Source organism: Danio aesculapii, chromosome 7, assembly GCF_903798145.1.
Source record: "Danio aesculapii chromosome 7, fDanAes4.1, whole genome shotgun sequence".
NCBI classification, from domain to species: Eukaryota; Metazoa; Chordata; class Actinopteri; order Cypriniformes; family Danionidae; genus Danio; species Danio aesculapii.
The window spans coordinates 49,999,412-50,024,867 of record NC_079441.1 but is presented as its reverse complement, the minus strand read 5'-3'; the positions used below and the strand labels follow the sequence as shown (position 1 = coordinate 50,024,867).

Here is a 25,456-nt window from a genome sequence, read left to right as displayed (position 1 = left end):
CGAATTTCCCATGAGCCTCCGCGGTTCATGCTGCTGTAAGCGTGTCTGAATCAACACTGATGTTGTTTGTAAATAATCCGAGATTTTAAAAGGTAAGGTCGAATTTCGCGTTTTAATCCGTGATGTTTGTCAATCTGTTTTTATGCAAAAAGACACCAAGCATTTTCTGTGCTGTTTGTCGTTTCTGCCTGGAGCCGCTAGCTATTTTCCTTGCTTTTTAGCGCGTTAGCATCCACACAGAGCCGACCAGCTTGATAATGGTTTCCCGAATAACGCCCTTAAAAGAAAACATGTGTAAATGTAACTAATTTCTTAACGCATGTGGCCTTCTTTTTTAATTTCTTGCTGATTTCACTTATTAACTTGGAGAAAATGATGGGAAACTGAATTAGCATTTTAGCCGGTCTATGTCCGCAGTAACAGTCGCTTATATTCTCAAGCCTGCAAGAGATGTATTAAAGGTTCTGCATCACTATAGCTGGCCTTTTAAACTTCACATGACTTAATTTTGCATAACTGTGTTTCTTTTGTTCATCAACAACGGCGATTTAGGTGCACACAGATATTAGCATGCTTTTGTTTAGGATTATATATTCTGGTGGGTTTAAACCCGGCTTTTGACGTGCTTTGTGGGTTTGGGTGTGATTACGTAAATTACAACATTGCACTAATGCCTTTTGTTTACTCATAGATGTCTGAGTTGTTTATGGAGTGTGAGGAGGAGGAGTTGGAGCCATGGCAGAAAGCAATACCTGAAATAAATCTGATCGATCTGGATGATGAAGAAGATGATGATGAACCAATATTTGTAGGTGAAATCTGTAGCTCCAAGCCTGCAGCCAACACAAAACCAGGTATGACACTTTTTTGGGACACAGTCACTTCTGTTCCTGTCATTTACTTGTGGTGATTTTGTTCCTTGTGATCCTTAGGAGCCGCTAACCAACAGAACCAGCGAAATGTCCTGGTTCAAAAACCTGCAACGGTGACTACAGTGCAAAATACACCGCAAGCCCCACCGAACCCTCCAAGGGTGGCTGCAGGTCCTACAATCATGGTTAGAGGCACAGCTCCGTCAGGAGGAAACCCCATCCTCATCCCTCTCAACACAACTCTAGGACCACAAACAGCCCCCCAACCCATTATTATTAACAATCAGGTAACATTAAACTTTTTTTTTTTACTTCTGCTCTTTGCATTTGACCCCAAATCACAAATCAGAAGTTAGGTTTGTGTGCTAATTTTCATCAGCTGAATTAAAGTTTTATAAAATCAACACAAGTAAAAAAAAAACCAGCAATATTGCAACACACATGTGTCAAACTAAGTTCCTGGAGGGCCGCAGCTCTGCAGAGTTTAGCTTTAACCCTAATTAAACACACATGGGGCCTGATTCAGTAAGGAGGTTCAATTAACTCGGAGTTTAAACTTGAACCCTGAGTTGATTTACAGAGAGATTAAAAACTCAGAGTTTTCAGTTTCAGAATGGCGGATCTGAATTAGGTCAATCAACTTTGAGTTGACCGACTCAGAGTTGAGCGCACACCGCGACTATAAAAAAAATACAGGCGCTCTGGAGGTCATTAATAATGTAATACCATTACTACTGAAACGGTTAAGGTGTTTTAAAATGAATGACCAAAACAACATTTAAGATATTTCAGTGTGCTCAGCCTGCTGTTTTGTCCATTCACACATCTTCTTCATCATATGATCTCTTATAACAAACCTTTTTTTGTAATGCACATACTGTAATCTGTTCAGTAAATGTGTTTCCATCGTAATTTAGGCACATCTTTTCTATCTAATAACAGTTTATCCTACTCTGTTATGCATGTGTTTTATGCGTATTTTAAAAAGTGATGCGCATCTTGGCGTTTCCATCAATCGTTTTTGTGCGCATCTCCAAAATGAGCATTAAAATAGGTGGGTGGAAACGTAAGGCTCATGCAAGAAATACAGCTTCGTCTATAAAAAAGGGGAGGACACCGACAGAAACTCTTGAGTTTAGAGAATAAAACCTGCTCCTGACCAGGTTAGGTTCACAGAGTAAGTTACCACAGTAACTGACCCTGAGTTAAAGTTACCTCTCTTTCAGAAACTGGCTTGACTTACCCTGCTTTCTTGAGTTTAACAAACCTGCCATTTTGAAACGGAAAACTCAGAGTTTCTCTCATTTCAGGGTTAAAATACTCGGAATTTTCACTTAACCTCCTTTCTGAAACGGGCCCCTGATCAAACTAACTGAGTCTTTCAGGCTTGTTTGAAACCTAAATATAAACATAAAGCTGCGGTCACATTGAACTTTTTGCCCCATAGATTTCCATTCAAACGAATGTGGCAGACTGGAAACGCAAGCTCGTGCAACAAGTTTCACATGTTGCTGCGTTCAAAAGTTCAAGCTTGGTGAACTCTGACCTGCGAAATGGCATCACGTGATTGTGTAAGACCAATAGCAGATCAAAACATGACCTCTATATACAGATATTTAAAATATGGACCAATTGCTCATTTTTAAAAAAATCGAGTCATCTTGTTTAATCCCATTCCTTTTCGAAGTGCTGTTTGACAGAGTTTCAAAGCTCAAACTCTAGTGTGATCGCACTATTGTATTAAGTTTGTTGGAGCATGGTTGGAACTAAACTGTGCAGGGCTGTGTTTAGGCTGTGTAACACATATGTCTCAAACTCTCCAACCCTAATCAAACACAGCTGATCCAACTAATCACGGTGTTCAAGACTACTAGAGTAGAGACTTTTAAGCAGGTGTGAGTTGGAGGTGGTTGGAACTAAGCTCTGTGGAGCTGTGGCCCTCCAGGAGTTGACTTTGAGACCATTGCTGTAATGCGCGTTACACATAAAGTATAAAAACAATACCTCAACATTCTGAAGGCTCAAACACCAAAAAACTTATAAGTATTTCTAGAAAACATCAAAATGTTGGGGCTTGGCTAATATGATGTGAAGCTTATTCCAGCGTTTTGAAGCGATATCTGCAAAGGGTGTATCGCCATTTGTTTTCACCTGGTCCTTGGTACAGTGAAATAAGAATGATTAAATTGGTCCTGGTATGCTTTTTACTATGGCTGCATGAGATTAACAAAACTGACACGGCTGTATTTTATTTTTCTACATCATATGTTGTGATATGACTATGAATTCAATTTTTTTTTAAAGAATTCATAATTTACATTGACAGGGTGATTCTATAGGGGAGTGCATCTTCATACAAATTAAAGAAACTGTGCTTTGTTTTTTTTTTCTAGAGAATCTAGTATTCAGGTACAGAAATTTAATAATCAGAAGTGATATAACACTATGGTCATGATAAACCGATAAATAAATAATGGATTATAAACTTTCTATTATGGCTAAGCTTTGGTTTTGGTTATCACATGTTTTGAACTGTGGTGCTCAATCATAGACCTCCTGACTCAACATTACAGATCCTGTGATGTAATTCAGGTGTGAACTAATTTAGATGTACACATTGTGATGCAATGCTAAAACAATATGGAGCTGTTTATACCTGGTTGACATTATGCTTTTTTATATCACATGTAGAAGAGCTGGCCTCACGGGGCCCTCTGTACTACCAGTAGCCTACTAAGAAAACCTGGTAACATTACAACATACAAGATAATTACGCCCCCAATACAATGGGTGGGGTGGAGATAGATTTTGGTAGCAGACTAGAAAACACAATAGCCCTGGGATGTCATGCTAGTGGTTTTGTGAGCTCTGCAGGGTGTGGAAATGATAAAAGAATAAAACATTTTGACTGAACTACTGTCCCTTTTATAACTCTGTCGATCAGATTATTTCAGAACTACACCAGCATTTGCAATTAAATCAAATCTTTTGTTTAGACGGATTGAAGTGTTTACCAGATGACTTTTCTGGATGGATGTAAAGGTAGCTAACATGAATGTAAATACATTTTCTTTAAATACGTCCCACAGATTTATTGCCGAGAGTTACATTTTACATTATTTCTAATAATCATTCATATTGATTTGTACTAGGGGTGTAACAATACATTCAAGCCCTAATAATTAAAATATTAGTATCATTATAATTGTTGTTATTTCTGAAACATATAGTAAAAAAACGTAATATGATCATAAGTAGACCTACTGTTGGTTAAATTTTGGCTAAATTCTGTAAAGACTTGGGGTCGTGGGCTTGAATTGACTTGGTCCTGGTCCTCAATGCTCAGGACAGTGATGACACAAATTTAGCTATTAATTATTCTTAAGATGAATTATTAATTTTGCTAGACACATATGCTTGCAATCTGTCACAGACTACATATAGATTGACCATTTTCACTGGTAAAATCAGACATTTGTCATTAGATTCCTTCTCGCATTACATTGGACTTTTTATAGGTTGAAGTAGTTTATACTGCCACTCTAAACATTCATTCTCACTCTGTGACTACAGGCATTCAATGGATCTACAAAAAAGCAGCATGCACAACTCTGTTTTTATGAAAGAAATAAGCATGAAATGCTTTTAGTAATTAATATTGCTAATTACAATATGGTCATGTTAATCAGTAGTTTCCAATTCCAGTCCTTAAGACCCCTCCGTCTTGCACGTTTATGTATGTCTTTGAAATAAAATCTAAATTTAAATGTATACAGTAGTGCTTGATATAAATGATGTACCTGTACAAAAAATACCATCAAAAACCATAATCACAATCCCTTTCAGGGCTGGCTATGTGGGCGTGCCTTGTTTCTGTCCTGCTTTTTTCCATTCGCCAATTCCTTTCAATAATCAAATCGGTTTCCAAAGGACGAAATCATGCAGCACCCTGCCCTTTTTTTCTAAAAAAGTGCAATCATAACTTCCATTTAATGGCAGCTTTAACACATCTGATTCAGATCATCAGCTCATTAACACACTGCAAATATGCTTTTCTTAATTAGATTTTTTGTCCTGTTTATAGTCCAAATGTCTAAATAATTATGAATCAAGATGCATATTCTAGACAAGCAAAAATAATGTCTTGATTTCAGAAATAATACTGTAAGTCAAAAAAAAGCAAGTTTTTCCTTAAAACAAGGAAAATAACCTGCCAATGGGGTAAGCTTAATCTTATGTCAAAAGGAAAAACAAGATTATTTTGTTTACCCTAATAGCAGATTATTTTCCTTATTTTAAGGAAAAACTTACTTCATTTTGACTTATTATTTCTGAAAACAAGACAATGTTTTTACTTCTCCTGAAAATGCTTCTTGATTTAAGTTTGTTTAGATATTTGGACTAGAGTCAGGACAAAAAATCTAAGACAGATAAGCATTTTTTACTGTTCAGAGAGATCTATGAACTGATCCTAGTGTGTCAAATAAGAGAATAGCTTATCGTATTATATTTATCATATCATATTTTCATTGCATTGGCACATTCTTATTTTGTGATTCTCAATAATACAATGTATTGTCTTAATTTGTGTTTACTTTATGCCATTTTAGATCTGTTAGCTGTTTACTTGGTTCTGATATAGAGAGGGAATTTGTCACAGTGTTGCATTTTCTTCTTGGTTTGGGTTGCTTTCAACATTTTAAAGGCCATACATTGTTTTAAGTGTGAATACAACTATCATCTTGTTGGTCAGAGTGCACCTGTGAAGTTTCTCCGAGTCGTCCATCAGCCAGTTTGCTCTATTGGCTTATTGTGGCTTTATCAGTAGCTGTCATGACATGCATAGGTATGTAGCCGTCATTCATCATGAAGAGGTAGTCTTTAAATTTCATCTGCGATAATTGATGTTCTCACTCACAGAATCTGACACTGCTGCTTTTCATGTAACACATTGCTTGTTAGGGATACTAATGATTGCTTGATGATTGATTAATTGTTGATAACCCTTTTAATCAATAGACCTTATCGATGACTGATTAAGCATGGAAATTTAAAGAATAAGTTATGCTTCACGCTGTGAAATGAGTCCAAGACTTCACACAGTCCATTATAAAGTTCTGCAATTTACGTTAAATAGCTCTGACATTGCATATTTGGGGACGCGTAACCTGTTGTGTAGTAATCCATGGATCTCAGTTAATGGCGTGATGTAGATGAGATCATTCATTGATTATGCAAACTTTAACTGCTTACTCTAAAATAAGGTGTTTTAAGCACTTTTTTCTGACAGGCTGGCACAAAAAAGCAGATTCACTCTTAATGTAAAAATTGTGCATTGTGGTCATACTTGCAGAGACAGAGGAGGGGGGGGTTCAATTCTTAAAGCACACACGGCATTAATTGATCATTAATTTAAATGATGATCGGTCACAGGATTTTTTTTTTGCAGTTGACATACCTATTGCTTGTGTTGTGGTATAAAGTCTGTTAGTCCACTGGGTCAGATTGCTTTGTTGATTTGTCTCATTTTCAGTCAGGCTGAGGCCACCCCATCAAGGTGATCTCAGAGAAGTTGTTTAGGTCTGGATCCAAGTGCTATTGCCATTTTTATGCCTAAGCTAACTAAACTAAAAGAGAAAACGTGCCAGATTCCAAACCAAATGCTCTACACCAGTGGTTCTCAACCACGTCTATTAACACGCACTTTTTCATACCACCTTAGTCAAACACACCTGATTTAACTCGTCAGTTCATTAGTTGAGGCTTCAAGACTTAAAAGGAGACATGCAAAATGTGCAGCGCTTGAGGGAGCTCCAGGAACGTGGTTGAGAACCACTGTTGTTAATGGGCCATGTGTGAATAGGCATATTGACTGGCTGTTTCATCACGATACTAAATCTTTATTTTCTTATTGCTTCAACAGGGTTACATTGTGGCGTCACCACAGAATCTCAACAGCAACACCTCCTTCATCAGCTCATTAGGGTCACAGTATCCTCCGGGAACCACTTTTACTGTTGTGCAAGGTATAAATGTTTCTGTGTGAATAATTATTTCTGCTGTTTAAAAAAATTGTATGTTTTGTAAATAGTAGTATTATTAAAATGTATGTACAAAATGTTTGCTTTTTGGCTGAAAGAGATGGGCAAAATATAAGTAGAGAAAATTGCTCTGCCAGATTGCACTACCCAGCAGTGTTCAGCTCTCTGGTTTCACTCTCCTTCCAGACATAGGCCCAATCCCAATTGTACCCCTTAGCCCTTCCCCCTCATTTTGTACGTTCACGTGAAGGGGAAAGGGGTGTCCCAATTCTCTTTAGCTTGAAGGCGTAGATCTAAGGGAAAGGGCTAGATACCCCTTCAAACTGCGATTTTTCAGGAACGCACTCGAAACCAAGGGGTAAGAAAACTTCCCAGAATACACCAGCTACAACGGCAGAATGACTACACACGGAAGTAAGGAGATGCACAAATTAGTATTATTATTTTTTTGTCATTATTATGAATTTTTACAACACCAAAAAAGCATATGCTTTAATATATTCATAACAGTGTTTGTGTTTTACCCTCATGGTTTAAAAAAACGCTAAAAAACGGTAAATTTGCCGATCTTTAATCCATAATCATAACTCCAGTATAGTAGTTTCACAACATACTTTTACATCTGTCACTCGATGACACTGGAATACCCTGTCAGAAAAGTCTGGGAAAAAGCTGGGAATGACCTTTTACTGTGTCTGGTATAATGTTAATATTGTTTTTGTGTGTTCAGATGAATATGGCCAGGGTGTAAATGCACACTACAGTTACGATCTTATTGCATATTAGATCGTTATGATAACATGATATCATTGCCTTCAGTGATTTCTGAAGACAAATACCAAAAAATTACACAACTGGAATAACTACAGCAGTCGCGATCGTCAATCTCATATGAAGTGATCATGATGACGTGTGCACGCACTGTAGTGCTGTCCCATTTCTTAGGGGTAAATTCTGAAGCCCTTCCCCTTCACATTCAAGGGCCTTGGGGAAGGGGTAGGGGTACAAAAATAGAACTGGGATTGCACCATAATCTGACATTGGATGCAGAAAATACTGCCCTGTGCTATGCTATTAAACCTATATCTGAATAAAATATAATAAAAAATTCCAAGCAATTTTAAGTCAAATAATTGCTTTAAAAGAAACATTTACTCATTTTTTAAAAAAGTGAAGTATTATTATAACACTGTCTTGAATTGAGTAAATAATTGTATAATTAATCTTTAAGATCCAAACGTTTAATTTATTGTGCTCAAATGGCTTAAAGTTGCTTCAAATTATTACAGTCACAGGCTTTAAAAACACATGCAAATAATAAACTTTCACTCTAAGGTTAAAATTTGAAATGACTCCACAATGTTGTTAACTGTAATGTTTGGTCAACTACAATCCAGACTATGTTGCAGATCCCTGCGATGCGACTATCACAGACTCGCACATTGCAAAATCGAAGCTAAAACGCCATATTGTGAAGCCCTAGTTTCCGTCCAGAAATATTAATTTCAGTGCATCTACTACTGTAAATTGTTGTTGCTGTTTTATTATTTTAAATTTTGATTATTAAAAAATAAATCAATCTGTCCCCATATGTGTGAATTGGGATGTAATTTGTTTTCTGTACTTTGTTTCCTAAACAGCCGGTCAGCAGATAGTGCCACAGGTCAGTGTTGCACCAAAGCCAGGAGTGATTCACAGGCCTCAAGTGCAGCTCATCCAAGACAATGTTGTGACCTTGTCCAATGTACAAGCCCCAGCTAACCATTCTTCTCAGTCCCGCACTATTTCAGTTTCTCAAAATACACCAGGGATCATCCCAACAACACTAGTGAAACCGAAAACCTCATCCCTGCAGATTATGAACAGTAGAGGTGAGCCTGTTTCTGTGTGCTGTTGTAATGGTTAAAATCTCAAGGCTTTTCTGAAGAAGAAATCCTCATGTGCCAAAAGTTTTTCCTCTTCTTTTAAAGATAAACACTTGATTTGAAGTTACTTTTTATGACCCGCAGATAATGGAAAAGTGATGAATGATGCAAACAACAGTGTTTCCAAAGGAGGCAAGTCTGACACTGGTGGTCAAGCACTGTTTGTCCATTATGCGTTACAGGATTTCAGAAGCAACAAGTCTTTTCATCTTTTAATTATTATTGTTTCTCTTCTTTGACAGCTGGAGAGAAGGATTTCACAGGCACGAGGAAATGCCCCAGATGTCAGAATGTGTTTCCTTTGGAGCCTTTAAAGATTCATATGAAGGTTGGGATGTTTAACGTAGATTGTGTTATGATTCATGTGGGGACTGATTCACTCCTGACTGAACCAAGTTAACCTGGTTCTAGGAAATAGAAATATTAATAGGAAATAAATTACCTTGCTTCTTTTGCAAGGTCAATGGCTAATAAACTGTTAATCTCAGTCAGAGGCGAGCGAAATCTAATCTGTAGACTATAGGCATGGGTCAGTGTAAGTTTCTGATGGTATGATAACCTTGGATGAAAATATCACCAAATACATTAAATTACATTATATTTTAACAAAATTAACAAAAACACATTTTATTTTAGAAAACATTTAGAATATTTTGGAACAGTAAGCACAACTGAAATACAGATATAGGTTTAACAGAAAATTTTAGCAGTTTAAAACCTTGACTTTTCCAAACCACGGTAAACCTTGAAACCGGTTATCATCCCATGCCCAGTAGACTATATGTGTAGAATAGATACATCTTGAGGAAGACAGACTGAGCACTTCGTTTCATGGACAGAGGAGCAATCGCATACTTTCTGTTCATATCAGTGGATGCACAGTGTATTTGATGCTCTGTAAACTCATTCTCTGTGTTTCTCTCATACATGTCAAAAGAGAAAAACAAGAGTCTTTCATAGCTCTGATAATCGACAAGCTGCATGTAAAGTTTTTTTTTCACTGGTTTCTTCTGTATTGGGAAGGACTAGAAGTTAAAGTTTAAAAAAAGAGGTAGAGGACTAGAAGTAGGACTAGATGTAATTTAAAGGCCAGCCCTGATGTATTTCCATGTCAAGTGTCACTAAGTTTATTAATAATAAAAGAGAAATGGCCAGTTATTAATTGACTGACGTTTTGTTAAGTTTAGTTTTTATGATTTCAAATTGTATCACATATTAATGTATAGAGCAGTCTTTTTGTGAAGAGAAATAGTAAATGCATTACAAAACATTTAAGGGGATGAAAATTAATATTTCTTTATTCAAAATAACATTCATTTACAAGAGATCCACATTTTTTGATTATTTTTAAATGGTGATTATTTTTGACATTGGAAATGGCAGAGTTCATTTATTTTGTTTGCAAAATTTTTTTAGGATATTAGTGTTTTAGAATCTTGCTTTTTACATTTAAACTGAAATTTAATGGGGTTTTTCACAAGGCATCTTTTATTTTAGGAAATGTGTGCTTTGGTTTCAGTTCAACATATTCAATTAATAACCCTAAATTATTTACTTTCTGTTCTTTTATTATCAAAAAACGAACAAATGCGCTCTTTGATTAGGATAATAAATCCCCCTTTTAAAAGTTGAGTATATTTACAAGACAAATCTTTAATGAATTTCATAGCAAAAAAGACTTGATAAATGTCTTTAAAAAGAAATGTTAAAAATAGTTAAAGTTAAAAAAATGAATAAACAATCATTTTAAATTCAAATAAAAATAATGATAATGAAGGTAAAGTGATTTAAAATGTTGTCAAGACCTACATGGTGATTTAATGTTGTTCAGTGTTGTAGTGGTATGAGATTAGATTTAGACTTTTGTTTGCGTAACTTTCCAGGCACATACATGTAACACTTGAAATATGAGGTTTGCTTCCTGACATCAAACATTTTGAAGCTTCCAATGACTGATTAACTAGAAAAATTAAGAGGTGCATCAGGTAAAAAATTATTGAAACCCCTGATTCAGTACTAAATGTTGGGATATTTAATGTAGATTGGGGAGAAAAAAACACTACTGACTGAACCAAGTTTACCTGGGGCTAGGGGTGCACGATTAGTATAAAATAAATTGACACTTTTCTTTTCTCTCCTTTTTATCATTATTTTTTATTATTATTATTTTATAGCTGTGCTGCCCTGAATTGTGGGACTCTGTGTTTCCCTCGACATCGAGGCCTGACAAGCAAACCATCACACCAAAAGTTTTTGAGTCCGACAAGGGCAAACTCATCATGCTGGTTTCAGACTTCTACTATGGAAAAAGCGATGGGGATCCATCTCTGATGCCCAAATTCAAGTCCAACACCACCTTCAAGTGCAACAGCTGTTTAAAAATGCTCAAGAACAATATCAGGTAATTGTTGGAATGTTTATTATCACTATCAGATTTCACTTTATTAACTCTTGTGATCTGTTGGGGATGTTTTCATTCACACTGGGGTGATTTTTAGTCTGTGTTCTGTGTTTCAGAAAATGGAATGATATGTGGTGACAAATCTTATTTTGACACATATTGGGAAAATGCTTTGTAAATATTTGAAAACACTCTAAAAACACAAATTTACTATCCTTTTATTATGTTGGTGGCTATTTTTGCCCCATTACAATGACATTTTTTGATTGCAATGCTTTGACGGCATATAATCACATATTCTTGATTGTTGCTGGTTTTCCCTGTTGAGAAGAGGTACTATTTTTACTGTTGATCATCAGTTGCTGTGCAAAAAAGCTGTTTCTGCCTTCTATATGGAGCAGTTTAGTTCCAACCCTGCTCCAACAAACTTACTTGTAGGTTTCAAACAAGCCTGAAGGACTCAATTAGTATTTTGTATATGTATGTATGTATGTATGTATGTATGTATGTGTATATAATTTTAAAAGATTTTTTTTTTTAAATCTAGATTAAAATGGCTCATTTGAATTCTGCCGAAGGCGTTCAGAATATGTATGCTACCCAAAAAATAAATATTTGAGAATGGGTTTCTTGAGCCAGGTGGCACATTAGACCAGGGGCACATCTCCTGTTTCCAAAATGCATCACAAACTGCTTGAGAAACTGCTCTACTATGATAATTGGTGATAAAATAAATGATGGTTAATAAGATGTACTTGTGTTTACTTACTTTTTATTCAGTTAAACATGAATGTTGAACTGTAGGCCTACATAAGCTCCAAACAGCAATTTCATACTTGCTTTTGATGTATGTACATACAGAAAATGCTGCTTCTCAATGCCAAGTTCACAGAGCCCTGATGCTGTGTCAAACATTGAGTATGTTTACATCGGCAACAATACTTGAATACGATTTTAATATAATTAAAACAATACTCAGATTAAGAGTCTACCATGTAAACAGCGATATTTATTTTTATTTATTTATTTTTGATTACCTTAATGCGACTAAAGTCATAACTGAACTAAACAGAAATGGAATTAAGACATGTTGAGTATGCATATATTAGTGGCATTATTGAAGTAAGCACTGCAATCAAACTATTACCGTCATGTAAGACTTTTGCCATATTTTCCGACAAGACTGTCAGTAAAGGACCACAGACAAAACACACGCATGTACACACACATCGCGAAATGCAGAAGTTTTTTTTTTCTTTATGTTTGGCGAGCAATATTGCATTCTATAACACTCTCACCAGTCCTTGCTCGTTATTTGTCTAATACCCCAGTTTGTCACGGCGTATGAATGAAATGTTCATGAGTTAAAGTGAAACTGCCGAACTGCAGTTAAAGTCCTCCTGCTGATTTGATTCAGAAGGGCACTTTTTTTATGAGACGGCTCATTGGTCAGGTATACATCCGCGCTAAAATATCAAGGCAAAAGTCATCATAGCTTGCGTAGAATAGACCCAGCTCCCAACCCAACTTTGATAATAGATTAACGGCGAAATTTTGTTTTTTTTTGCATCTGGCCCCGGGCCCAAAAAGTTTGGACCCCCGGGGTTAAAGAGATGCTCAACTGTAAAATTCACACATTTTAACTCTTCCCAACAGGGAAAACAACCATTAATCAAGAATGTGTGATTATATGTCATGGCTTTGCAAAAAAAAAAGTCATTAAAATTAAAGTCAATGGCCACAAACATAACAAAATGGTAGTAAATTTGAAGAGTACACAGGGGTTAAACAACCATCTCTAAATCACATGGTTGAGGGTTATACCTTTTCAGAATTGTGTTAAGCTTGGGATAATCAAAAAAGTATATTTAATTTTGTTGGCGCCAATATCCTAGTGGTAAAGTGTGCCGACATATAGCACTGAGGTGCTCATGGCGAAGCGAGTTTGAATCTCGGCTCAAAGTCCATTGCCAATACTTACCCCCTTTCTCTGCTCCCCATGTAGTCCTGTCTCAACTCCACTGTCCTATATTTTAAAGATAAGACCCCCTAAAACTATAATTATAAAAAGTATATTTAATTTAAACATGTTTTTTTTATCTGCTGTCTTTGTGTAATTGTTTTGGCTTGCTTTGCTCATGAGAAAGATTGCTCATGAGAGCCATTAACTACAACAGCCCAGAGACGGAGAGAGCAATAGTTAGAGAGAGCAAGACGGGGGAATCAGCCATTCTCAGACCTTATCACTGGATTCCCCCTCTCAGATGGATGACATTATCAGACCCCCGCTCCCTCTAGGGGCCCCAGATGAATAATGGAGGGTAGTTTGCCTGCTATAAGAACTGTTCCTGTGATTAAATAACTTTACTCAGCCACGGCATGAGAAAAGCCTCGGTAAGCTCCTTTTAATGGGGAGGCGCGTTTGCAGCACACCCCAAGTTCTGTCGGCGGGGGTCACAGTTCAGCCGCATAAAAATCCCTATTAGGGGAGCTGAGGTTGCAGAACACGCTGACTGAAAAATTGGCTGCTCGACGTCAGGGCAGCGGTGGCAGGTGAGGCAGAGAGGAAAGAGGCAGTCTGAGCATCACATCATTAAACAAAGAAGCGCTGCAGTATAATTGCCGGTATTATAATGGCTATTATGCACAGTTAGAACATGAACTTTAAGTAGAATGTTTGCTAATTTATCTTTTGAAAACCCTTGGGAGCTCAAACGCTGCTTGAGTACACACTCACAGGCCTCGCGCTGTTCAAAGGTGACTTTTAATGGTGCGTGTTTGTAATTTGGCTAATTATATTTAACCACGCACAAGTTTTATTTTGCATTCCCAGTGGATGATGTACATTAGCTGCTTCAACTTTGGCGTTTTCCCTTCCCTTCAGACGTGTTTGATGAATTGCGGTTTATGATGAGTTGATAGTTCATGCGCTGTTCATTTATTTCTTGCGAAGCCAGTGCAATCTATAGACGAAGTTGGAGTTTGACCTGTTTTATAAATAGGGTGTGAACTTCGGTTGCAGCATTTGAAACTCTCTGATTCTCAGAGGATGTTATGCGTCTATTTTTAAATGCCTTTTGAGAAGCAAAAGGAAACTCCACTCCTGAGAGAGCAGACTCTTTGTAGTGGTTTACCTGTTTGAATGTTGTGCATCTGTTTGACATTCATTTCCCTGCACATCAAAGGCTTTCCTGCTTAGTTGTCCCCCCTCTGTCGACAGCGGTCCCGCTTGTGTCAGGCTGCGTTCTCCCCAGACACCAGCTGTTTGTGGAGTCGAGCGTTTAGCTTAAAGAGTGTCATTAATGTCACAGGTTGCAGGTGTATTCTGCATTCTTCTTCATTTTTGACTTCTCACAGCACTAAATATGCTGTGTTTTTGCTCAGTAACTGATTAATCATACAATTAAAATAGTAGTGGTGAGAAAACAGTAGCTAAGACAACATGTGATTATACTGATGTAAAGTCATATGATCCTATTTTTACTTGTCGATGTGTAACTTTAGTGGCCTAACTGAAGAAATGAACCTAAGGAATTGAAGAAGGTGGAGCCTTGTTTGGAATTACATCAAACCAATTTGGTCATTGATTTTACTTAAAGTATACGTGTGCACTGAAGTGCATTTTTTTCAGTTGTTTTCAACAGTGTTCATTTTGTTGATTTAAAATAACAAGGAAAACATTTTTTTTGGCTATTCAATTTGTAGCCTGAACCCGGGTCCCAAGGTACATTGTTTTAACCCTTCACGTAGCCTAGATTGAACAGACATCCATAGAATTATTAACTTAGTCCAGTCAGACAATGCTCCCTATAGATATAATTTCTTGTCAATGTAAATTCACATAATGTGAACTTTTTTTGTTATGTGGTAGTGTTTTTCAGTTTCAAAATACAACACATTTTACAGAGTATCCACGGGTCTTAAAAAGTCTTAATGTCTTAAATTTCAAAATCCAAATTTTAGGCCTTAAATAGTTTTAAATGCACTGAAATATTGTCTTGTAGGTCTTAAATAATTTTAAAAGGGTCTTAATTTTTCTTTGTCCATGTAAAGCGACCCAATCGGACCAACACCCATCCAATCACTAACATTCCATCACAATAAAAGTTTGAGTAAAGGTTTATTGATTAACTCTATTTAGCAACTCTATTTATAAACATATGGTTTAATTATCCTCCTTAAATTCCATTAGCAAATATCCTTAGCATGTAGCCTTGTGGAAGTCAATATAACATGTACAAAGGTAAATCAGATGAAAAATCTGATGTGGGGAAAATGTTGTTTTGGACAGAGAAAATTAATTGTAAGGTTAATGAATTATTATCCTATTGTTCATGTATTTCCATTGACTAAAAACTGACTGTAAAGCTGGGACTTTCAGCCGAATAAAACTAGATTAAATCTACAGCGATTCAGAAGACTAAAGTATGACAAAGTAAATGCGATAGAACCTAAATCTCTAAAAATGAACACTTGTTTGCAATGAGTGCTGTTTTCTTGTTTTGATTTCTAGAATACCAGCAGCATGCCGAGGTGCTGAGCATCCATTTAATGCAAAGCACGTAGCATTTGCCCTATTTTAATAAATATATATCCACCAACACCTACTGATTTTTTTTGCTGAAATATCAACACAAAGACTAATAATGGAAGAGAATGTTAGACATAATGACCCCAGTTCCAGTCTAATTAAAACTTACCAAAGTCAGAGTTGATCCATGTGCATAAACTGGTGTAGTAACTGAATTATCAGACTTCTCAGCGTTAACAGAGACTGTAATTTAGCAGCAAGTTGCTCACTGGGGCTATTAAAGCCCACCTGTTGGCAGTCTTTGAATCTGATGATCACATCTATGTAAATGAAGCCTTGATGAAGTTGAAAATCAGCATTGGTATACCCTTATCTGGATCTCTTCTCTCCAATTTCACTTGTTCTTTCATTGTAGTGCCTTTGCGGCTTCTCACCCCTCTGGTCTTTTTCTTCTCTCTCAGGTTCATGAACCACATGAAGCATCACCTGGAGTTAGAGAAGCAGAACAGTGAGAGCTGGGAGAGTCACACTACATGCCAGCACTGTTACAGACAGTATTCAACTCCTTTTCAACTGCAGTGTCACATAGAGAGCGCCCACAGTCCCTTCGAGTCTAGTAGTAAGTTACAATCATAGTTTGTAAACAAATCTAAAAAAAAATGCTTCTCCCATCCTTCCACTTTTAAAAAGGTATGAATCAGCCTGCCTGCTGTCATTGGGATTGTGAGCTTGAGTCAGTAGTTGTGCGCAGTGATCATGAGCAATATAGAAATATATTCCAGACTCTCACAGATGGTCATGACACCACGTTGTGTTTTTGTTTTGTTTTTTGTATGAAGTAAAATAAACTAAATGATCCTTGGATGTAGGATACAAGAAACAGACATAGAAAACGCATAGAAAAAAATATACTTTTTTTGGTTTATTTGTTTTACTGAAAGGAAAAGCCTGGGTTAATGACCTATTCTGCACCTTACCAGGAGACAATCAAAATGTGTTTGCTTTTAATGTTCAGGACACATGAGGCACACTTGACTTGATTATAACACTCAACTTTCTAGTCAGAAGGTATTTTTCTTTCTAGGCGTGTCGTTCTTAAAGGGGCACTTCACCTAGAAATTATGTGGATCAAATTGTTGATGAAACTCCACTCTTGATGAAAGATGTGGAAATAAAATTCTTCTGTTGAACACACATGAGGATGTTCTGAAGAATTTGAAAAAGCAGCCATTTATAGTAGATAGTAGTTGTTTTTATTCATAGTTCCTAAAATGGATGTCAATGGCTGCTTTTTTCAAGCGTTTTTCAGAAACTCTTGTTTTGTGTTCAACAGAAGGAAGAAATTGATAACAGTTTAGAACTACTTAACCAGAATAAAAGGCCTGTTCACACCAAGGACAGTAGCTATATAGTTTACCGTAAATTAAAATTGGTATCGATATAGAGTATAATTTGAGTAACTTCAATATAGAGTATAACTTCAAAATAAAGGAACTTTGTTGTTATTAGGCATGGGACGATGAATGTTTTCAGGGTATACCACGGTTTAGAAAAGTCTAGGTTTTAGAACCGCCAAAATACTGTTCATATGTTTTTAGGACGACAGTATCTTCAGCAGAAAAGATCTCCAAAGATGCTGTTTAAAATAGTAAAGAAATCAGTGTTTTAGAAACTAATGAAGACGGCAGAAGTCAATGATTTATTTGAATTATTTAGCCTGACATGTTTACTGCTCCAAAATATTCTAAATGTTTCTCAAAATAAGTTATATTGTGTTCAAAGGGAGGGAAAAGGTTTTGTTTTTTACCCAGACATTTAAATATAATAAATTTTAGAGCAGTAGACACAATACCGTCAAAGATTATCATACCATCAGAATCTTATACCGGCCCATGCCTAGTTGTTATAAGCCGTCTTTCTGTCACTTTAGATGCTCCAGTTAAATTCTGATGGATTCTAAATGGTCATCAGTGTTTCAGCACTATTCCAATGTTGCTGTTTTGCATCATTATAATGATTTAAAATAAATAATTTAACACAAATTTTTCAACTAAAGTACAACATGTAAATAATACATTAAAAACACCATGAATCAAAGGTATTGTTAGCATTGGAATATCAAAGTAATTTTGAATCCAAGTCTTGATGTATATAAAAATTAACTTAGTAAAGTATTAAAGATAGGATAAACATTTTGGTAGAAAGCGTTAGAGGACCAGAGCATTGTTATAATAATAATAATAATAATGATAATAAAGAGTATGGTTTGTTCACATGATGTAATGCATATCTATAACAAAGCTAAAAAGGCCAACACTTCTGCCTGAAATCATGTCACACCATAATTATGATTGTCAAACTTAAGTGGGAGCTTCGCTATAAAAAAGTAAACATAATAAAGTATTAAAAGTGTTAGTATTGGAAAACCAGAGCAAATTACGTTAAAACATAGTTTTGGTAGAACGTGTAAGAGGACCAGAGCATTTTTAATATAATAATAATAATATAACAAAAATAATAATAAAATAAAAGAGTATAATTTGTTCATGTGATGTAATGCATATCTGTAACAAAGCTAAAAAGGTCAACACTTCTGCCTGAAATCATGTCACACCATAATCATGATTGTCAAACTTAAGTGGGAGCTTTGCTGGAGGTCTTGAGGTGATGTAAAAATAGTGATTGCTTTGATTGGAATGAGGATATTTCACCCGAGGTTGGTGGTTTTAGTATAAGTGTATTTTTATCTTTCTCCAGCCAACTGTAAAATATGTGAACTGGCTTTTGAGACAGAGCAAGTGCTTCTGGAGCATATGAGGGACAATCACAAACCTGGAGAGATGCCCTATGGCTGTCAGGTAAAGCTTTATCCTTGTTTTTATCTGTTTTGTTTGTCAAATTCGTGGTTTTCACTTTTTATTTGCTCTTTTGAAGGTTTGTAACTACAGGTCCTCCTTCTTCTCCGATGTGGACAACCACTTTCGCACAGTCCACGAAAACACTAAAGACCTGCTTTGTCCCTTTTGTCTGAAAGTTCTTCGCAGCGGCCATATGTACATGCAACACTACATGAGACATCAAGTGAGTCTCAACCCTCATGTGTGCATTTCTGCTTGTGTTTTGTAGGGATGTGGAAGTTGATTTATTACCTGCTACTTGTTCGCTTATTTCCACCGAAGATGGTGTACATGAGTCTTTCTGACATGCTCTTAGACAGGACATCATCTGTCTTACGTCTGTGGATTTGGAGCTTGAAATTTCACTGATCTGAAGTCAGCACAATGTGTAACTCATTTGTGTGCTGCCCCATTGGCTCTCACTCTAATGCTGGATTGATTTGGTTGTCTGCCGAACACCTTGGTGCAATATATAACAGGCTGACAGTGGCGGGTTACTCTATTCACCTTCTCTGGTTATTCCTTATGGGCTTCTCCCTGGCAACAGCAAACACCAGATTAACCAAGAGGCATACCGGACAAGAGATGTTTATGTTAAGTTATAAGTTTGAGTTTATGGTATATATATATAAAACAACATTATTATTCTGTGAAATTGTAATTCTTTATCAAATATTTCCCAAATGTTGTTTAACAGAGTAATAACATTTTCACTGTATTTTTTATTATATTGTTACTCCGTAGAAAGTCTTATTTATTTCAGGTTGGCTGCAGTGTTTTGCCTATTTAAATTAACTTGCCTAGTTAAGCCTTTATGCTGATATCAAGTATTGTACTTAAATATTATTTATTGTCATCATTGCAAAGAAAAAATTAATTAGTTATTAGAAATTAGTGAAAACTATTGTTTAAAGGGCACCTATGATGAAAATTATCTTTTGTAAGCTGTTTGGACAGAACTGCGTGTAGGTATAGTGTGTCCACTGTCATACTGGAGTGATAGAAACACAATAAGCCGACCGCAATGTGACGTAGGGGTGCCCACCGATTTAATTGACAGCTGTGTATTAACATGTCTCCATGGTAACGCAAATAATCATATCAACAAGACTGTACGTGCACTAAGCAACTGGGATAAAAAGATCTGTTCAGCTCTCTGTGATCATCAATCATCGTCAAATGTGATCAAGAATGAGTTTCACTATTTTAAAACGTTTTTAAACAGTGCATGTTTGTAATGAATTACAGCGATTTTACAGTCTTTTATCACCACAGCCGCATGTCAGTACAATTATAAAAGAAGACGCTTCAATCCTGGTTTGTGGACGTTAAATCAGGTTAATTTTGTACATTAGCATAATGCATATCCATACAAAAGTGGATATTAACTTGTATCCTGCCACATTTGATGTGCAAAAACGGTGCAAAGTTAAACGCGTGCGTGAACTTTCTAACGACATTATGTGTGACTCATTGTTGTAGAAAGGCTTGAATTGACTCCACAACAAATACATCAAGTAATTATTGGGAAAGTTCTTACTGTGGTATTTCTCACACGTTACGTGAGATCTGCTTCCTTCATGTCTGTCACTGTGCTGTTTATCTGACGCAGCCGAGGTGGAGATTGAGGCACACTCTGACAGGCACGTCATTAGGCACAGCATTAATGGCACAGGCAACAAAAACAGCTACAATGTGTTCAAAGCTGAAAATCCAATATTCTGAAAGGTATAATAAATAATGTGATGGGTGTTTTGAGTTGAAACTTTACAGACACATTCTAGAGACACAAAAGACTTTTCTTAAATCTTGAAAAAGAGGTAAAATAGGTGCGCTTGGGAAATATTTGAGAAAAAAATGCTAATTTTACTAAATCATTAATCATTTTCTCTTCAACTGTGACAGTATAAGCCTAAAATATAAACATTTCCCTTTTAAAATGGTGATTGAACAGGGTCAATTATATAATTAGTTTATTATTTTTAATCATTTATTACAGGTTACCTGCAGGATCTTAAAAAGTCTTAAATTCACTGAAATATTGTCTTGTAGGCCTTAAATAAAGGAAAATTAAGACCTGTTTAAAATAATTTATGTAAAGCTATGCAATCGATCTAACTCTCATCCAATCACCAGCAGTACATCTCAATAAAACTTTTAGCAAAACTAAACTCCAACTATTATTTTGTTTATTGTTTATTTGACATGGACATCACATTTACACTGGACAAACCAAATGCATTTTTAAATGTTCTTAACACCTGTTCAAGGGAGGTTTAATAAAAAATGAAAGTCACATAAACACATATACACAACATTATTATTTTTTACATAAAATTACTATAGTGCACTATTACTATAGAGCGAGAGTCTTTTTCTCTTTTTTTTTAATTAATTAATTTTTTTTTTTTTTTTTAGTTGAACAAATTTTGCATCTGTACAAGTAGGGTCTGCTTGATTTGACACCTTTTTTAAAATATGTGACCAAAAGAATTACTGATTAGAATTTGTTTCTTGATGGGGCAAGTAAATATTTTTTGTCTGCTGGGCCATTAAGAAAATCTTTAACCTGTCTGAAGTCTGAAATTTCATTCTTGATGGTCCTGAATAGGTCTTAAAGTCTTAAATTTGACTTGGTGAAACCTACAGAAACCCTGTATTAATAATGTTTAATTAATTTTAGTAATTCATATTTTATTCTTTATTATACTTTCTAGAAAAAGGGGATTCAGAGGTGTGGGAAATGTCGATTAAACTTCCTCACCTACAAGGAAAAAGTGGAACACAAAATACACTTTCACCGAACCTACAGGAAGCCGAGAAACCTTGAAGGATTACCTCCAGGAACCAAGGTGTGTTTTTGGACCTCTTTGATAAATTAGAGGTTAAAAAGCTTCAACGATATAATAAGCACAAATTTGGATTCCACTGTTCATTAGCCTGAACTTATTCTTTTAGGTGACAATTCGAGCCTCGATTTCTGGTGCACCAATGAGCACTGAATCTTCAAGCAAATCCTACATCATACCCACAAGTCCTGAAACCACCAAACAACCTTTTAGAACACCACCAAACTCAACCAAACCAAATGTTAATGGAGGAAAAGCAAAGACCGCAAACCAGTTCAACTGGAACCGATGCCTTTACAATATTGAGCTTAAACGACTAAAGTGAGCATGCTTATACACTTGTACCCAAATCTTTATAGTAATCTCAGAGCATGGAAAATATCTAGACGAATGCAAACAACAAGAAAAAAAACTCCAGCGAGGTATTCCTTAGTTCTAACACTTATTGTGTATGTACAGCTAAATGCATAGTTTTTCATGCAATTCCTTGCATTTTAATAAACATACAACTGTCAATAATAATATCTATAAAAAAAACACATTATACAAATACTCTCGTTTGTCATCAATTCAAATGTTCACAAATCCACGTTTCATTCGTTCACTGGCATAAGTGTAACAACAGTATGCTGTGTGTTGTGATGAAATATAGCCAGACTCAGTTTATGTGGTTTAAAGTATTTGACTTGGTATTTATTCTTCACAGACTTCCAAAGGGAGGCAATAAGTGTGTCGAGTGTCTCAATGATGTTGTGGACCCTTACATTCATTATCCGTTATCGCTGAAGTGCAATAAATGCAAGTACAGATCAAGTTGTCAGAAAGCCTTCAGACAGCATATGATCAGGTGAGGAAAAACATGGATGAATGAACATTTGCAAATGACTATGATCAGATCTCTACATCGTGCTCTATTATTCACAGATTTCACCAGAGTTCTACCAAAGTGCGGCTTGGGAAAGTGAAAAAGCCTCCACGTGGCGTGCGGTAAGGTTTGATGATGTATTTGATCATTTTCTGTGATTGAAGTTTTTGTTTGTACATTTAAAAGGGTTAGTTTATCCAAAAATGAAAATTCTGTTATTAGTTACTCACTCTTGTGTGAATTCAGTCGATTGAGACCTCATTGGAACACAAATGAAGATATTTTAGATGAAATCTGAGAGCTCTCTCATCCTTCATATTCAGCAACAGTCCTGAAAATGAACCAAAAACATCGTCAAAACATTCCATTCAGTTCAGTTGTTGAACTGTACACAAAGCTCTAAGAACGTATTTATGCACCAAAAAAAAATAAACTCTATGGGTAGATTGGGGTGAGTGTTTACTAAACACAATATGACGATTTCATGTTGCGCTGCTGACTCTAATGGCATTATGTTGTAATGCCTGTAGTAAAAGCACATCCTGGCTTGTTGCAATAGAGAAGACAAAGTAGGTTTTACCTTTTTTTTTTGGCACACAAAGGTGTTCTTCGAGTATGATTACAGTTAAACCACTGAAGTCACATTAAATGTTTTGACAATGTTTCTGGACTTTGAATGTTTCGGGGTCGTTGCTGTCTATGGAGGATGAGAGGCAAGGCAAGTTTATGTAGCACATTTCATACACAATAGTATTTCAAAGTGCTTTACATAAACCAGAATATAGAGACAAGTGTATAAGAAACTGAAAACAAAGAATAAAAATGATTAAAAACAGATTAAAATGTGTTAAAACAGGTTATAATAGAATGAAAAAGAAACGAAAGACATAATATTGCAATCTGTCGGATGTAGCACAGTGCTCATTCAGTAAAGGCACAGCTAAACAGATGTGTTTTCAGTCTTGATTTGAACGTACCTAATGTTGGAGCACATCTGATCATTTCTGGAAGCTGATTCCAGCAGCGAGGGGCGTAATAGCTGAAGGCGGATTCACTCTACTTTGACTGAACCCTTGGAATTTCTAGTTTATATGATCCTAATGATCTGAGTGATCTGTTCAGTTTGTATTCAGTCAGGATATCTGTAATGTATTGAGGTAGACAAGTATTTATAGACAAGTAATAATAATTTAAAATCTATTCTGAGCGTAATTGGGAGCCAGTGTAAAGACCTGAGGACAGGTGTGATGTGCTCTGATTTTCTGGTTCTGGTCAGAATCCTGACAGAAGCATTCTGGATAAGCTGCAACTGTCTGACTGGCTTTTTGGAATACAGCAATCCACCCTGCTTCTGATAAAAGCATGAACAAGTTTCGCTAAGTCTTCACTGGAAACAAAGCATCTGATTCTTGCAATGTTGTAGAGATGATAGTGTGCTGATTTACTTACTGCTACTGAAACTCAGATCTGACTCCAGAATCGCACCAAGATTTTTTTTGACCCCCAAGCCAAGGTAGAGGGCTCTCAGATTTCATCTAAAATATCTCAAATTGTGTGCTGAAGATGAACAAATGTTTCGTGATTGAAACCACATGAGGACGAATGATTAATAACAGAATTTTCATTTCTAGGTGAACTAACCTTTTTTACTTGCAGGAATTGAATATATCTCTATATTTCCTTTTTATTAAAGGAGTCTAACACTGGTGTGTCTCAAGTGTGACTTTCTGGCAGACGCTTCTGGCGCAGATCAGATGACCGAACATTTGCTCAGCAGGTCGAACCACTCCTGCCAGGTCATCATGGAGCCAGGTATAACAGTCAGTGCCAACACACTGTACAAATACCGTTTTTCTCTTTGGGATGTCTGATTGTCTGACGTGCATTCATTTTTATTTCTTTAAAGTTTCCAATGGAGGACCAGAAACGAACAGGTGAGAATCTGCCTTGTATTATTGTCAGCTATCATTTGTGTTCAGTTGCATGGAATGGAATGAACAGTTTTTTTGTTATAGTTTTTCTTTCGCTATAAAAATCCCGTTGTTGCTTATTTTTAAAGCTTGTGTCTGTTTTAAAGAGTTCGCTCTCACTGTTCTAGTATGCTCTCATTGTTAAACACATGATGTATTGGTGTACAGTGACACCATATGCTTATTTGTATTTTTGTTAAATGTAGAGGTTAGAGCTGTGAAAAGAGGCGAGTAAAAATAGACCGCGAAGTGTAGCTTGGCTGATTGAGACAAATTACCTTTTCTGATGAAACAGGGCTGTGAATACAGACCCCCCCTGACCCGTGAAGTGTTTGGAAATATCATTTATTATACAAAATTATCTCTATTTTTTCATTAGTGTAATTGGGATGCCTATTAAGTGGTATCCGGGAGACCTTTACTTAAATTAAAACAGGAGTTTAGGCATTAATTATAGACTGAAGAACAAGCTCTTGGTGTGGACTACAGAGATGGGTGTATGAGGGAAGTGAGGGAATAGTTGTAAAACTACGTCTCTTTCTAAATGAATATAACCCTGAATTAACTTGTAAAGAGGAAGAGCTTGCATATATGCAAAATGTCATAAATGTAAGTTTACTTGTGTATGAGTTTTGACTGTCAATTGGGTGCTTAAGTGAATTTAATAAGATCTGCTGAAAATAAAGTGACATAGAAGCAAAATATCATTATACTTATATTTATACAATTATACTTATAAGTTGAGCTTTTTTTAATTAGCTGAACCTAATCATGATGTTATGCGTCTGTGTGATTGCATTTGTTATCTGTTACTTTATTTTAGTTGAATAATATTGAAATTGGTAATATAATATAAAACTAATTAATTCAGATAAACATTGGAATAGTTATATTATCACTATACAATTTGCAGCGGTAGGGTGGCTCTGTGGTTAGCACTGCCCCTTCGCAGCAAGAGGGTCACTGGTTCAAGTTACAACTGGGTTGGCATTTCTCTGTGGAGTTTGCATGTTCTCTCCGTGCTGGCGTGGGTTTCCTCCAGGTGCTCTGGTTTCCCCCATAGTCCAAAGACATGCGCTATAGGTGAATTGGATAAATAAAATTG

The 25,456-nt window shown here is 36.1% G+C and overlaps 1 protein-coding gene across 1 annotated transcript in view; it reads left to right on the top strand.

Moving 5' to 3' along the window:
- Nucleotides 1-8: 8 nt before the first annotated feature.
- The window catches only part of znf280d (zinc finger protein 280D), a 28,563-nt gene continuing 3,115 nt past the window's right edge, over nt 9-25,456 (top strand). The window contains exons 1-17 of the mRNA XM_056462082.1: nt 9-92; nt 692-854; nt 933-1,159; nt 6,796-6,898; nt 8,554-8,784; nt 8,923-8,970; nt 9,081-9,166; nt 11,013-11,239; nt 16,232-16,389; nt 18,528-18,628; nt 18,705-18,851; nt 21,385-21,519; nt 21,626-21,837; nt 22,223-22,363; nt 22,441-22,503; nt 24,075-24,193; nt 24,288-24,315. Of these exons, the coding sequence (XP_056318057.1) occupies nt 692-854; nt 933-1,159; nt 6,796-6,898; nt 8,554-8,784; nt 8,923-8,970; nt 9,081-9,166; nt 11,013-11,239; nt 16,232-16,389; nt 18,528-18,628; nt 18,705-18,851; nt 21,385-21,519; nt 21,626-21,837; nt 22,223-22,363; nt 22,441-22,503; nt 24,075-24,193; nt 24,288-24,315 (2,189 nt within the window). The 5' untranslated portion in view covers nt 9-92. The remainder of the gene's footprint in view (nt 93-691; nt 855-932; nt 1,160-6,795; nt 6,899-8,553; nt 8,785-8,922; nt 8,971-9,080; nt 9,167-11,012; nt 11,240-16,231; nt 16,390-18,527; nt 18,629-18,704; nt 18,852-21,384; nt 21,520-21,625; nt 21,838-22,222; nt 22,364-22,440; nt 22,504-24,074; nt 24,194-24,287; nt 24,316-25,456) is intronic.